Source organism: Amborella trichopoda, chromosome 11, assembly GCF_054954075.1.
Source record: "Amborella trichopoda isolate Santa Cruz 75 chromosome 11, AtrichopodaSantaCruz75HAP2 v2.0, whole genome shotgun sequence".
Taxonomy (NCBI): Eukaryota; Viridiplantae; Streptophyta; class Magnoliopsida; order Amborellales; family Amborellaceae; genus Amborella; species Amborella trichopoda.
The window spans coordinates 39,032,560-39,048,655 of record NC_142346.1 but is presented as its reverse complement, the minus strand read 5'-3'; the positions used below and the strand labels follow the sequence as shown (position 1 = coordinate 39,048,655).

Genomic DNA, 16,096 nt, shown 5'->3' with positions numbered 1-16,096 from the left:
CAAAAAAATAATTTACAAAAATAAATTAAAACCAAAATACCCTCAAAACTTTAGGGGTATTTTGGTCAATTTATGTTTTGCGAATTATTTTTTTAATATTTTTATTAGATGCGCCTTGATGAGAAGAATAGACACTTAAAATTTCATATGAGTTGGATTTGTATAAAAAAAAATTAAAATTCAAATACGAAATGAGGTTGTGACCATCAGATCGGCCCAGATTGAATCTGAGCCATTGGAGTTTTATGTAGCTATAGGCTAGTGGGGCTACGCCAACATTTTTCATATATATATATATATATATATATATATATATATATATATATATGTCTAAGAAGGAAAATATTGTGGTACCTATATACAAGAACAAAGGAGACATATTGAATTATGCGAACCATCAAGGGATCAATCTTATGAGCCACATTGTGAAGTTGTGGGAGAGAGTGATTGAGCAACCACTAAGGCATGAAACAAGTTACGAGTGCATACGAAAACCAATTCGGTTGTATACTAAGGAGGTCAACAACCGAGTCTATTTTCCTACTTAGGCAACTGATTGAGAAGTTTAGGGCCAAAGAAAAAGACCTCTACATGGTTTTTATGATTTAGTATCTAGCAATTTGATTTGGTAGATGTTGGAAAAGAAATGAGTCTCAAGACACTATATCGACTTGGTGAGATATATGTACGAGGGAGTGCTAATTAGTGTACGAACAACTAGTGGAGAGGGGTGAGTTTTCAATGACCATAGGTCTACATTAGGGATTGGCATTGAGCCTATACCTCTTTGTCTTAGTTATGGATGACTTAACAAGGAACCTACAAGATGAGGTATTGTGGTGCATGTTGTTTGTGGATGACATAGTTTTGATCGATGAGACTCGAAACGGCATCAACACAAAGTTAGAAGTTTGGAGGAATGCTATAGAATTTAAAGTTTTTAAAATTAGATGTACTAAGATAAAATATATGGAATGCAAGTTTAGTAATAATAATAGAGACAAGGAAGTAGTTAAGATTGACGGCCAAGAAATACAAAAAAGAACGTACTTTCAATATCTTGGGTCGATAATCCAAAAAAATAGAGAGATTGAGGAGGCTGTAGCGCATAAAATTAAAGCTGGGTGGGCGAAGTGGATATGTGCAACCATAGTTTTATGTGATCATCGCATACTAATAAAGATGAATGGCAAGTTCTATAGGACAATTGTAAGACCAACTTTATATGGGATGGAATGTTGGGCAATCAAGAAACAACATACCCATATTATGAGTGTAGCTGAGATAAGGATGTTGAGATGGATGAATGGCAATCAAGAAACAACAAACCCATAGTATGAGTGTAGCTGAGATAAGGGTGTTAGTGATGAGTGGCAAGACAAGAAGGAATAAAATTCGAAATGAATACATTCAAGAGAATTTAGGTGTGGCACCAGTAGGCGATAAGATGCTAGAAAGTAGACTTAGGTGGGCTAGAGATGTGTGGCGTAGATCCAGTACAACACCTGTTAGGAGTGCGAGTTAGTTAAAGTGGAAGGCTCAAAAAGGGCAAGGGGTAGGCCAAAAAGGACTTGGTTGGAAGTAGTAAGAAAAAATATGGGGACTCAAAAATATGGAGACTCGTGGCCTCACTAAGGGTATGACCCTTAATAGAGCAAAATGGCGGAATAGGATTCGTATAGCCGACCTCAATTAGTTGGGAAATGGCTTTTGATGATGATGATATATATATATATATATATATATATATATATATATATATATATATATATATATATATATATATATATATATATATATATATATATGGTGTGGTTTCTATGAGGTTGCAACCTTAAACAATCCAATTAAGGCGTACCTCTAAATTTTATCATAATATGTAATTTTGGAGTAAAAAATTATTAGGATTATTTCAAAACCTATTTTTATATTTAATTATAAAATTTTAAACTACAAAAGTTGTTGAAATCAATTAGATTTATAAACATATGAAAATCTTGAAAATAGACGGTCTAGATAATGTGTTGCAAGATGCATTATTTCTTGCATTCAAAATCTTATTTTTTTTCATATTCTTATACTTCGATATCTAGATGAACAATTTGAAGGTTTTTCAACATTGAAACAACCTTTTCCGATGGACGTTTGAGGTGTATCCGTAATTCTACATTTTGATCTTACAACCTTATATAAACTTTTTCCATATATATATATATTGTATAAGACCGTTTACTCTTGGTACAAGGTGACAATTGCGCCTAGCCATCAGATTTTAAATCAGGCTGCTAGGAGCGTATCATTGTCACAGAGTTCAAAAAAGAAATTTTGTACTGCAGCATGGTCAACAGCACACCTCCAACTGTCCACTTTCACATTTAAGGGCTAAAGCTATGGTAACCTTATTGTACCAAAGATAAATGTCTTTCACACTCACACATATAGACAAATAGAGTATTTCGCTTCAAGCTTGATCTTTCCTGACTTGCCCACTATGTTATGCGGCTTATTGTGGTTGAGAGCTTTGATGAACATTTCTGATGGTTGATCTTTAGGCGTACATGGGGTATAGATCTCCTTGGAAATGGAGTTCGATATGCTTTGTCTGCTCTTGGAAGATGGGACTGTAAAGAAAATGAGTAGCTATTCAATCATATTCATGTGCGAACATGGGATAATGAATATCAAAGCCTATCTTTGACAAACAATGTCATCTATTCCACAGGTTGTACATTCGATGGTTCTATATTATACTTTTCTAGATCTCGCTATCACTGAATCTTTCTTGTTTGACATCACAAAATTGCCACAAATAATGGCCCTCTGGTCCAAATAACCGGACACAGTCAAGGTGAGGCCAGGATGAAATTTGGAGATGACCATGGCAGAGAAGTGAATCCTATCTCTTGGAAAGTTCATTAGGTATCATATAATCCTATAAATTGTGTTCAAATGGGGCCTCCCATGAATTGGTTGACCACTTCTATTGCACATGCCACATGTGAAATAGTTGCTCAGTAAGTAGTGTAGCCTACTGTTATTTGATAGATGTCTTCTTGCTTTTGATGTTCTCCTCACTTTGAACTTAGTTGATGACTTCAGTCTCCTGTGCACATAGTGTCACAGATGCTAGGTCCTTATCAGCCTGGCAGGTGGGGCATTTTTTTGGTTGCACCACATTTCCATGCTCGTCACTTGGTCTTGCTCTCGAAAATGGATTTTCCAGAAAATATATTTTCAGTTATGCAGACCTTATGAATCCACATGATAGCCCTCATCTGGGCCTCATCCTCATCGTTGCGGGTATGTTGAGTCGAGGCAATATTGCCTCACCTCTTCAAATATTTTTTGGTGCTGATCCTTAATAAGGGGCAGGATAACACTGATATCGGGAAACTTCTTATGAGGTCTCCCCATATTAAAGGTCAAATGTTCCTGGGTTTCTAGTCTGCCTCTGTCATTATGTTAAGTATCTTTTTGAAAGGCACGCAAACTTCATTGCTTGCAATCCTATTCCTGGAGAGAGTGTAGTTGGGGTCCTGCAATTTCCTCATTGCTTTACCATGGTGACGAGTCTCTCCAGTGGAGTACACGATGGAGTATTGGAAATCATCTCTGCCTTGGTTATGAAGGATCCACTGATAGATGTTGTATAGTTAATGGAACCTATCGGGGTGTTCTCCTGCAAGGTTGTCTAGTGGGAACTGCCTAGGAGACCTACTAACCAACACTCTTCGGCAGCTGCCTCCCTTATTGTAGAAGTCTTGACATAATTAAAAGGAACTGTTGGGTGTAAGAGTTTTGTGGGATTCAGAAGATAGATTTCTATGTTTTATCAAATGGATCTACCTAAACGAAATTGAGACCATTGGCCCGTTACATTTGACTCAGTCATTGCTTGGTCAGAGGCCCCACCCCATTCATATTCAAAACTATGCTTGCTTAATGTTAAGGTTCAAAATGGATTTTTCAGTGGATATCAAGAGGGTTTTCATGACAGGGATGTTCTAGCAACTTCTGACAATCAAAACTAAAATTGTAGACTGGGAGGCCATTCCTTGAGGGCATTATCATGCTGTATAAGATTGAAGAAATCTGTGCCTTATCTTTTGACAATAACACAAGTATACAGATCTGAAACAGGCCTATTACAGTATTGTGACTTTGGAGGAGATCAGCTAACATTAGAGGAGGTGATTCAGTTAGCTTAGGCAAGGTTATAAAAATACATCTGTTTCCATAAAATTGCAATGTCCCATCCTAGGTTTGAATCACATTGTTAACCAACCCGATAGAAAGAAAAAAGAAGAAGAAAAGAAGATTTCAAATGCCCATAGTAAAGGTCATCTCATTCATAACCAATGTTTGCAAATTCGCCGGCTCGGCTGTCTAGGCTGAAAATTTTCAAAAAGGCCTAGGCACTAGTTAGGCAGGACTATTAGGCATCCTGCGTCTAAGTGCCCACCTAGGTGGGCAAGGCGCTGCCTCATGACAGTTTGTTATTTTTCCCCCCTAAAAAGTGGGGATAAGGGTTTTGGGGGATATTCTAAACCCCAAAAGCCAAAACCTTACCTTTTAGAGAGTGAAAAACTCCCCAAAAACCTCTCATTTGTGATTTATTGAAAGATCAATAGATTTTCAATTTTTTTGATTTCTTCTCAAAATAAAGGCAATAGTTCATGGGTGTTTTTGGAGAGTAGTCGATTTTGAGGACTTTTGGTGACCCAATAGACGAGGTTTGCACCGACATCGATTTGATTTTGATATTTTTAAAGTACTATCATATTTCAATTTGATTTTGCTACCACATATTATGTTGTTAATCATTTGTTTTTTCTTTTATTTTATTGTTTTCTTTTACGATATATTTACATGTTTGTAGTTGTAAGATTGATTGTTTTTGTAATTTATTGAATTTTTCCTTATTTGGATGATGAAATTGGGCTTTTGTGAATAGTCATAGACTTTGGACAAAAATGATATTTTGTGAATATTTGATATCCAAAACCACATCTTATGGATATTGATTAATAAGTAATAACTACAATATAACTTTCCTCTTAATTAATAATCCACTCGTCCCTGTTCTTGGGCTCCCGCCTAGGTGGCCAGGCCCTCAAAAGGCCTAGGCAGGAGCCTATGGCTCTTTTAACATTGTTCTTTACATTAATGTGAGGATTCTTGATCAGAGAAAGGTGAGCCTGTGTACAGTGCTCTGCTGGACCATTTTTTGAAGATTTTCCACAGCCAAGGAGAGTTTGATGCCTCTCATAGATGTTCTTGTTTCTGAGTGCATCATGGAGAGGATGATTATGATCTTGAAATGGGAATGTGCAAGTTGAGGTTAGGAAGGCGATTTTTGTTGCACAAGTCAGCGTGGGATTTGAACCTAGAGCATAGGAAAGCAGTATTCTCTCTTGGCAGATGTAGGTAATGTGACTATATTGCATCACTACAGCTTTTTGTCAATATTGATGGGATGTGGTCAAGGTGGACATCAAGCAATACTCTCATGAATTCTATAGGTGAGGATGGTTTAACCTTGCCCTAAACTCCGGTCAAGTGTTAGAAGAACTTAAGTGACCCAAGATCAATAAATGCCTAATTTTGTGTATCACAAATTATTTTCTAGGTCCAAGTTAACAGATTATGGGGAATCTTATCCTTTCCCATTTGCACTCCTCAGGGAGCCTTTTTCCTTGAGTTGAGATGTCGGATTGTACTCTGATTGCATTGAGTTCCCTGCCTATAGTTGCTGGGTGAGAGAGCATGGGATCGATCAATGGCAGAAGCTCCCTACCTTGTGAGCCTGATAGTGTTGCTCATAAAGTGTCTTGATATAAGGCATTTTATATACACATGTATATATTGTAATTGAAATATGTAGTATCACTTTTTTAGCATAACATATGCACATGCATAGTGATAACTTTATAGCTTGAAAACCCCATAAAAAATTGAGAAAAATGAGAATGTCGGGCCATGTTAAGAACCGAACTCGGGAATTGCCCAAGTCCTACAGTGAATCGGGCAAGACTGGGGGATCTACTATAGTGAATCACTTGGTCTAGACAACCCAAGCATTTCTCCAGTTGCGAACCATCTGGGGACTAGGGATCTCCCTCCGGTCCAAGCGAACTTTCGTCATTCTGGTTCGGCATGCGAATGACAGCCATGAAAAAAGGAAAGCAAAAGTCATCAATACGTGGTCATTTAGCTAGAAAATAGTCAGAAAACAAAAAATATCATGAAATCGAAGATAACAGTTCAAGATTCAAATTTTTTTGAAACTCTCCCTGATCGAGATCTCTTCAAACTAGGTTCGCGACCCTATTTTCAGTGCGTGCTCCCCCTTCTATAGAGATTGAGATCCCTGTAAGTTAGGGCTCTGGCCTTGGGATTGCTAAACCGAGATTCCGGACCGGGGGGGAAGGATGGGCACTCCCCAACCAAGCCCAAAACCCTGCCCCCCCAAACCCCCCCAAAAAAAAATAATCTATGGTCTTGCCTTAATACATAAAGAAGGAAGACCTGAAATTTTGATCATTGTTGGTCTCATTAAAGCCCATGAGGGCATATGTGGACCTGGGATTTTTAAGATATGTTTTGGATCTGTTGGGTTTCAAGATGGATATTTGGATACAACCCGACTGGGGTTTCTTTGGGAATACCAGTCAATCAGTAAACAAATCTTTATGTTACATCCTCATTCTTAATCTTTTGTTGAAAAATACTAACTGTATTTGGTGAAGAGGATCTGCTGGAGGAAATGAATGGCAGTAGAATCATATTTATAAAAGATAAAACCATGTCGTTTTGAAGTAAATCTGTTATTTAGATGGAATGATATATACTTTCAAAGAAGTTACTCGAGAGAATCTCATGGGATAATGGATAAGTTTAAAAGCCAGCAGTATCCTGGGTAAATTGTGAGGGAACTAGAAATCCAAAGACTGTTTTGAATTGAAATGTTGGTCTTCTCACTTTTGACTGCCATGGGATAATGCCTATGGGAAACTAACAACTAGTTTCATTTTGAAACTTATTTTGTGAGTTAGCTGCAGGATGGTTGGATCAAAATCGTCATGCACATTTTTTGAGGAAAAGTTCACTATAATTGTATTACTGGAAATGCCTGTGGCAAAAGTAAATGTTCAGTGGCGAAGATGGCTGCCTGAAGTATAAAATGTTCATAGTTTGGAAACGCTAGTAGTGATCATCTAAGTGTGCTGCTCTCTCTAATTTCATAAAAGCAGAAGTTTGTTAACATGCCTTTCTCCCTATGAGCTAACTGTTTTTCTTAAAGTGAGGTCTATTTCTTTAGGAACTCTGTTAGTGCATAATCTGATGCTAAAATGACTTCTGAATATCTTCTTATGAAAAAGTAATTTCTGAATTATCCTGAGCGTGTGCTGTTTTGATGATTCTGTGCCAACATTTTAGGTTATCAATAGATGTTTGGTCTTACTGTTCTATGTTTGGTTGCTTTGTTGGATAGAGAGATGCTGCTACTGCTCCAACAGTTGGAGATCGTGTTCCTTATGTCATTATTAAAGCTGCAAAAGGTGCCAAGGTAAGCTGTATGTGGTGCAACATTATTCAACTGCAGATTACACTTGATTGGTTTTTATTTCTCAGAATATTACCTGCTTTTTGACAACTAGGCCTATGAAAGGTCTGAGGATCCTATATATGTACTGGAGAACAACATTCCCATAGATCCTCAATACTATTTAGAAAATCAAATTAGCAAGGTGAGTTTAAGATTGTCATGAAAATTTACCTTTACATCTCCTAGTTGAATTGGGCTTTAACTATCTCCTATAGTGCAGCCACTTGTGCGGATCTTTGAGCCAATTCTGAAGAATGCAAGCAGAGAGCTTCTCCATGGTAGTCATACAAGGGCTGTTTCCATATCAACTCCATCCAACAGTGGTATCATGAAATTTGCGAAGAAACAACTGACTTGCATTGGCTGTAAAACCCCAATCAGGTAACGACTGAACATTTTGCTTACTCTTCTCCTTAAGTGCCAGGAAAACTCTATTTTCAAGACTTGTACTATGAGTTAACCTTCATGTGTGCTTGCTGTGCCAGAAATTCAGAGCAAACACTCTGTAATCATTGCAAAGGAAGAGAAGTTGAATTGTACAACCGCACAGTTGCTAATGGTACTCATTTTGACCCTAGTGGTAGCTGATTATCTGTGCCTACATCTATGTGTAGATTAATTGTGAAGTTGACATGTGTATATAACAGTGAGTGAGTTAGAAATGCTTTTTGGGAGGCTATGGACTGAGTGCCAGAGGTGTCAAGGCTCTCTCCATCAGGATGTGCTCTGTACAAGGTTGACTCACTTTCCTTTGCATCCTACCCCATATGATGATTAAAATATCTCTGTAATCAAGATTTAAGAAATTGCTTTTCTTTCTTGTAGTCGGGACTGTCCGATATTTTATAGAAGAAAGAAAGCGCAAAAGGATCTGGCAGAAGCGGAGCTGCAATTGGATAGGTGGCAGTTCTGAGTAGTGCATTTTTTAGGTGTGTTATCAATTATTCAACTGTGAAGTGTTCTTTTGTCTCCCCCCCCGCCCACCCCTAAATGGTTGAAATACTGTAATATATATATTTGCTTTGTGATATGCTAGGAATGCGTACATGGTTGCTTGAAGTCTTACCTTATTTGGTTTCGAAGACCCTTGATGCTGTTCCAACAGGATAGGTCTTTTCCAAAGATCATGCTATGGATGGGTATGCATGGATTGACTGCTCAGGTCCCACTTGAGAGTTCTACATAACAATGAATTTAGAAAGACAAGATGCTTTGGTACCTGGTATTCTTGGTTATTTTAGGCCTCAAGAGTGAGAACATTGCTCAGGTCACTACACAGTCCAGCTTTCCTTTCCCATCACCAAACCGAGTCCAGATGACATTTTGATTAGACGATGACTCAGGGTTTAGAAACGGACAGGTATAAAACGGAAGTGATGCATGGTGCTGCCATTTTTTTGCACGATGCTTGCTAGGAAGATGAGAATGAATTGCCAAAAGCGTCGGTCTCTTCATCTGATCAACTTCATAATGTCATGTAAACTAAGTATTACTAGAAAGGGGACAGCAGTATGCACAGAGATGCCCATTTGGGATGGCAATGGATCACTATTTAACATAATTTTATACTGTTGACCGTAATTTTATTGCAGAAATCTACCAGGTTCTGTGAACTGCTTTCATTCTAATTAATATCACCTACGGTTTCCTCAGTTATCAATTCATCTTGTCATTGGTCTTCCTTCAAAGTGAATCATCATATGGAGCTGCTCCAAATATTGGATTATCTGTCTTCTGCAGAGGAGCATCTCCAACATCTTCTTAGAGAGAGAGAGAGAGGCAAATTCTGGGGTTCTTGAATCCCCTAGCCATCAATTCTGAACTTACTCGGCGATTTTGCATCAGCCACTGGAGATGCAAATGACCTACTGGACCTGGGAAATGTTCTTCAAACATTTATGGATGCTCTAAACTTGCAGGTTGAGAACATATAGCACTACGCAAGAGGCTCAACCAATCTAAGGCATGCATGTCATTGAGCTAAGGAAAACAGGGCTCGGTAATAAGAACAACCTAGATTCAAATTAGGCTTAGGCTTGCGTTTTTTTTTGGGAAGGGGTTATAATCTTCTTCATCATCATCCTAGTCTATCCTAATATTAAGGGTGTGGTTTGGATGAGGTTGAGGCCCAAAATAATCAAACTAGAACTCGCCTTCAAATAGTACTGAAATATCTTATTTCAGTATAAGAAATATTTACGATGGCTTGAAAAGTGTCGAAATATTTTATTTCAGAATAAGAAATATTTATGATGGCTTGAAAATTTATTTTCATCTCTAATTATAAAATTTAAATTAAAAAACAGTGTATATCGAGAAAATCTATAAAAATCTTGAAAACTGATTATCTAGATAATGCATTACAAGATGTACTATTTCATGGACTTGAATTCTATTTTTTCTCATGTCTTTACATCTTGAATTCGAGATGATCGAATTTAGGGTTTTTCAACGTCGTGGCAATCTATTTTAATGAGTTTTTGAGGTGCACCTTAATTTGATTGTTTAGAGGCTCAACTTTATATAAACTCTTTCCTTATATTAATTCCAAAATAAATTGGCTGTAATTTGAAATATTTGTTTCTACTTGCTTCTGTTTCTCTATATCATTTGTTTTTTTTTCTTACAAACAAGGGTACTAATAACTAACGCCTCCCTATGAGGGATTATTATATTTTTGTATTTATTTATAAAAAAAGTATTTTATTTGGGTTGGACTGTATTTCTACAGTTCCAAGGTATAAAATATCAATTTTAAAGATGGATGCAAATAGGTGGTCAATATAAAAACAATTGAAACTAACAGTCCAAATGTTTTATCCATAAAATCATTACTATTATTTTTATTTATTTTTATATATATTCATGATCTCTATGTTAGAGATTACATGTCCTTAAAAATTAGGTAAAAAAATCCATTTCAAAAATAAAATTTTAAAAGTCGACCCATTTCTACATGGACTACCCTTTATTTATTTGTTAGGGATTTTGATACTCCTTGCTTTTCCACGTGAGATCAAACAGATCTTCCGGACATTACTAATGATGTGAATATTTCCATCATCATACATTTTTATGAGCAAATATCATCATACATTTCTAGGAACAAATATATGTTGATGTACGGCCGGACGCAGTAGGGTGGGTGGGGGACAGAACCGCTATGGTTACACGAATGTACCATGGTTCTGATGAAGTGCAAACCACAGATGAGCGAGCGCACATGTTTCTTCATGCACTTAATCCATGATTTTCAGGTTCTCCTTTGGGAGGAATTAGAGAACATAATGGTTGTGTATGACTGTCCTCCCTATGCTGTAAGTGAGGTGCGCCTGAAGATGATGGTTGAAAAGTTTTCGACTAAGTATATCGATGATGTTCATGAATATCGACACCATTAGCCAAGCACTTAAGCACCTAAACAAGATAGAGATAGAGAACAGAGAACAGAGAGCAAGAAGAATGCAGTGTGTCTTTGTTGCTAACACAGATGCATGGGTGATTCCGTGCACTCACAAATTCCATAGCCACTGTATCATGAAGTGCCTGGTAGAACACAACACATCATGCCCACTGTGCGGATGATGCCCATTAGAGCTAGAGCCTTCCTCAATCGAAAATGTCGGCTGGTTGGAGCGAAATGCTGAGATTATTGTTATTCACTGGTTTTTTTTTTTTTTTTTTTTTTTTTTTTTTGGGGCAGTCATGCCCTACCTGTATTTTAAAGTAGATTAGGAGTTAAGAATTTTAAAGTTAGTAGCATGATGATCTTATTAGTAGGAATGAAAACCACAATGTGGTAACTCGGTGTAGGTATACTTTTGTTTTCTTTAACAAAGATTGATACACATCGAGAATCTGTTTTCTAGTTGATCTGAATTTGTAACCCCACTTTGTAAATATCAGTTTGTTACGATTGAAAAGTTAAACATAAATATTGGAAAGAGAAATAATTATCGTATAAGTACATTGTTTGTGGTCCCTCTTTCCATTGTCTTCTTTGTTGTTCCTTTTATTTGTTGATTAATTGTTACTAGCGCACATCATATGCATTGAGTCGACAAATAGATGGAAATATTTTTAGAAATATATAATAAAAAATTAATGGCCTCTTCTTGAAAGTGATTCGTTCACTTTGCTCTCTCGAACACCTGACTCGGTCGTTGCCGTCTGGCTTTATTTCTCAGCCTTGCCAGCTAGCTTGATTTGTTTTCTATTCAGCCAGTGGCAACTATCATTTCCTTGCCATTTTTATGGACTTCTTTTTGTTTCTTTTTATTTAATGTAGTATTATTTTTATTGACTTCTTTTTAAAAAAAAATTTTAGGGTAAGATAAATATTTGGGAAAAGCTTATACAAAGGTTGCAGCCTTAAAATGTAGAATTAAAGATGCACATGAAAAATTCCACCAGAAAATGTTGTTTTAATGTTAGAAAACTCTCTAATTGATCATCTTGACATTGAGATGTAAGAATATGAAAAACAAAAAAGATTTTGAGTCTCAAAAATAATGCACCTTGCAACACATTATCTAGACCATTCATTTTCAAGATCTTTCACATTCAAGATCTTCATGTGTTTATAGATCTACTTGATTTTAACAATTTTTGGAGTTTAAAACTTTAAAATTAGATATGAAAATTAGTTCTCAGATAATCTTAAGAATTTTTTACACCAAAATTACATATTATTATAAAATTTGGAGGTGCGTCTTAATTGGATTGTATAAGATTACAACCTTATATAAACCACACCCTAAATATTATTATGTAAAATTTTAAGAAAAGTTACAAAAGAAACCAGAAAATATTTTCGATATACTACATAGTGCTCTATATTTTTTTGTAAAATTTACGCGTTGGTCCGTCTTTATCGCATTTTAATTTTCTATATATTTTGGCACCCAGACCAGTTTTTCATTTCATTTTATTTTAAGTATAGTTTGTAGGTCAATTAAGGTCGTTCATATTTAATTGTTCATGTACCAAATATTGGACAACCCTATTGTAAGCCTCTTTCCTTGTTTTGGATTTAACCCGATATTTGAGACATCAGAGACGCTCCTATTATTGTAGTTAGTTGCGGATGCTTCGACCATTGAACTACTTAATGATTATAAATAGCGGATCACATAAGAACTGTAATATTGGACAGATTGATTTTGATACAACGGTCAACATGTCCCCCATTCCCAATTGCGCTTGGTGCGAGTAATTAAACCTTGCTATGAATGCAGTCGTAAACCTAGGTTAATGTCGCATATTTGGATGCTGGTAATATTAGCGTAGGAATAGGGCTGAAAATTTTTGAATCAAATCAGAATAGTATATGTTGGATATGGATCAGGATCCAGATCAGATTGGATATAGAATATTTAGATCATGATCATATTTTAAAACTCTTACATGAGATCGGATAGAGTTTGGATCCAAAAACTATATGGGATCCATATTAGGTTTTCTAAAATTTTACAAAATTAATTAAATATATATTAAATAGATAATTAACAAAAATATAGCTATATATATTTAAAAAATAATGATATATACTAGTTTAAAAATCGGGTTGAATCCGAATCGAATCCCCTTTTACCCAGATTTGATCCATACCGGGATTTAAAATTTGACTCAAATCCGGATCGAGTAAATTCTCAGCCCTATGTAAGAATATTATGGAAATCTGAGTAAGTGATTCGTGTAGCCAACCCTACTGAAAGTATGGCATTTAGTGTACAATCAACTTTCATTTAGTGTACGATCAACTTCAAATAATTGAAAAACTGATACGACGATGATTTCATTTGTTCATATTGCTATAGTATTCACCCGCCCCCATCTTCGAGGCCTTGGAAATAATTTGCTTTGGCCCGATTAGGGCAAACGTAATCCATGACCTGGCAAAGAAGATTGTGAAAGGAATTTACCAAAAAAAAATAAAATTGAGAAAAATCTAAAGCAAGGCCAGCTCGTTTGCACGCTTCTACAATAAAAGAGCTTGCGTCAATGACTTTCATGGAACCTAGTTTGAGGTTATAATTTGAGGGTCTTTTACAAATGTAACCATGACACATTTTCCGAAGTTTAATAAGGATAATATTTATTCCAAGTTACTTGTGGAGTTTTTTTTGAGCGATTTACGTCTGAACATGGTTTTGGGACTACCTCCTGTCCCTGTTTTTTTTTCTTACCCTAAACGGCCGTCTCATCCGGCAATAACAACGAGCAAGGAAGGCCTTTTATTTTCGCAGTCTACTCTCAAATAACTTGTTTTGGGGCAGAAATGAAAAAGGGGGGCATTTTGGATACAATCATATTTGAATGTAAATAGAAATTTGGACTTCTCACCTTAGATAAGTATATGAAATACAGCAGCAGCGATACAAAAATAACAAATCCAGCATTGTTTTTTCCTGCAAAAAAAAAATAAAATGTGAAAAAATGTTATTAAACGGTAATAAAAACCCCAATTTATTCCGTAGATAAATCAATCGCCCAAAAAACGTAAGCATTTATTACGTACGGCAATCCGAAAGCATCTCATTTTTATTTTTATTTTTCTTTAGTATAAAGTGGATTTGAGCCCTAAAGTGGGATGGGATCCCCGGACAATTGTCCTCGTTAAGGAAAGGAGCATTCTGTACCGGTTTTTGCAGAGCGTGAGGAGTCTGGTGAGAAAAGAAGATGTTATTATGCTATAAGCATATGAAATTCATAAAAAAGAATGCACATACCCAGTGAATGTATAACATTATATAAGCCAAGCTAAATAACAAATCCTTACAAGGGTCAAGAACCCTACATTATCCATGAATCATCATCACAAATCCCTAAAATAGTTTCAAATGGTCAAGAACCCTACATCATCCATGAATCCATCACCAGCCTAATCCATACTATAGGCCATAGCCTGCACAAGTTAAACATATGTATACTTGTTTTTATACAAGAAAATAATGTGAAAGGAGCACAACTGAATGTATACTTGTTTTTTATACAAGAAAATAATGTGAAACGAGCACAACTGAACTAAAAACCAGCTCGTGTGGACGTATCAGTAACTCAGAAGAAGCTCCCAGCAATTCCTCATTACACCTCTTATTTCCTTTAGAACTCTATGCAAGAACAGAAGCAACAAGCTGTGGTTTTGTTTGATGCCTAGCCCAATTGAAAATTTGCAGGGAAAAAAAATAGAGATTCCACCAAATCCAATACCTTTTTCTTTGGGTGATCAATGGAGAATTGGGCCCCATTAAAACCATAAACAGAGTAGGTTGTCGATATGGATGGGAAAAAGAAGACCCAGGGATTCAATCTCCTCTGTTTCTAGCAAGAAGGGAGAAGCCCCAATGGTCAAATATCACCTAAAAACACAAATGGATATCGAGAATTTGACAGCAAATAAAACGAATGATTGATGGCGCTCAGCAAAAAAAAACCATGCCTCAATGACAATTACAACAAATCGAATCTGCAAAAGAGAGAAGAGTGAATTAAGGAACAAGGCAGGGGGTAATTAATGAGAGGGGCGTCCTGTTATTTCAGACGAGGAGAGGAGGACTATTTCAAGAGTGTGGTGTTGGTGGCGGCGCCAGCGGCGAAATAGGAGGGAGTGGTGATGCTGGTGGAGGCGATGTTTTGGTGGGGCTTTCCGGGGCTAAGGAGGAGGCGGAGGCGGAGGCGGAGGCGAGTAGCTGTGCGATGAATTGAATGTAGGAGAGAGAGAGAGTGTGGAGGGAAGAGGTGAGAGAATAGAATATCTTCTTCTTCACCGCTCCACGCCGAGGGGGAACTTTTGTCCCCTTCCGCTTCTTCGCCGCCGCTGCTGCTTCCATGGCGGTTGCACTTTGATCTCTGGTGAAATCTAGAGAGAGAGCAATTAAAAATCTAGAGAGAGAGAGAGAGAGAGAGTAATAAAAAATCTAGAGAGAGAGAGAGGTGAGCTTATGTCGGTTGTGGGAGTGAAGTGAAGCGCATTAAAAAGAGAAGGGTGGAGGCTCTTTACCTTGCCCGCTAAGCGTTCTTATTAAGCTGCATTTCCCAAATTCCCATCTCTTTTTACTCCCTTAGTGCTCCCGCAAGACCCTATTATTGTATACTACGCTCTCTCATTCTCCGGGACAGTAATCTAGAGGGTGGGTTCTACACACTTCCATTTACAAGGGTCAAAGAAGCCAAAAGGGAATTTGTCAATTCATTTCACTTCTCCAAATTTCCATCCGAATATATATATAATAATAAATTGGAATTGTTAATTAAAAATAATAGATTGTTAAACAGGCATAAATTAAATATATTTTGATCAAATTCTTGTTTTTGCTACAGCGAAAGAGCCAAAAGGGAATTAGTCAATTAATTTGATTTTTCAAAATTTCAATATATATAATTATGAGTTGGAATAATTTTTTAAAAGTATTAGATTATTAAACTGTCATAAATTAAATATATTTTGATCAAATTTTCGTTTAAAATTTGTCTGGATTTTAAACT

General features: G+C 36.5%; 1 protein-coding gene and 2 long non-coding RNA genes across 7 annotated transcripts in view; 1 reads left to right on the top strand and 2 right to left on the bottom strand.

Annotated features, from left to right (window-relative positions):
- Positions 1-9,269, top strand: part of LOC18436873 (DNA polymerase delta subunit 1) — a 45,384-nt gene extending 36,115 nt beyond the window's left edge. For 3 of the 4 annotated variants that reach the window (XR_016044046.1, XM_006847095.4, XM_088851471.1), the window contains 7 exons: positions 7,496-7,570; positions 7,662-7,751; positions 7,830-7,990; positions 8,095-8,168; positions 8,257-8,344; positions 8,435-8,538; positions 8,646-9,269. Coding sequence is in view for 3 of the 4 variants with exons in the window: in XM_006847095.4 (XP_006847158.4) it covers positions 7,496-7,570; positions 7,662-7,751; positions 7,830-7,990; positions 8,095-8,168; positions 8,257-8,344; positions 8,435-8,522 (576 nt within the window). In the remaining variant the exon portion in view is untranslated. The remainder of the gene's footprint in view (positions 1-7,495; positions 7,571-7,661; positions 7,752-7,829; positions 7,991-8,094; positions 8,169-8,256; positions 8,345-8,434; positions 8,539-8,645) is intronic. The other variant, XM_088851470.1, reaches the window with a different exon arrangement.
- Positions 5,845-8,085, bottom strand: LOC148779904 (uncharacterized). The gene is made up of 2 exons (XR_016044049.1): positions 7,781-8,085; positions 5,845-6,146 (listed from the first exon to the last, which is right to left on the bottom strand). It is a non-coding gene; the product is annotated as an uncharacterized LOC148779904 (long non-coding RNA).
- A 1,289-nt stretch (positions 9,270-10,558) lies between the features above and the next one.
- Positions 10,559-15,598, bottom strand: LOC148779903 (uncharacterized). Of its 2 annotated transcripts, none has more exons than XR_016044047.1 (3): positions 14,822-15,598; positions 13,955-14,019; positions 10,559-11,323 (listed from the first exon to the last, which is right to left on the bottom strand). It is a non-coding gene; the product is annotated as an uncharacterized LOC148779903 (long non-coding RNA). The 2 variants fall into 2 exon arrangements; XR_016044048.1 differs by lacking the exon at positions 10,559-11,323 and adding an exon at positions 13,280-13,503 and having other exon boundaries at positions 14,822-15,557.
- Between the last annotated feature and the right edge of the window lie 498 nt (positions 15,599-16,096).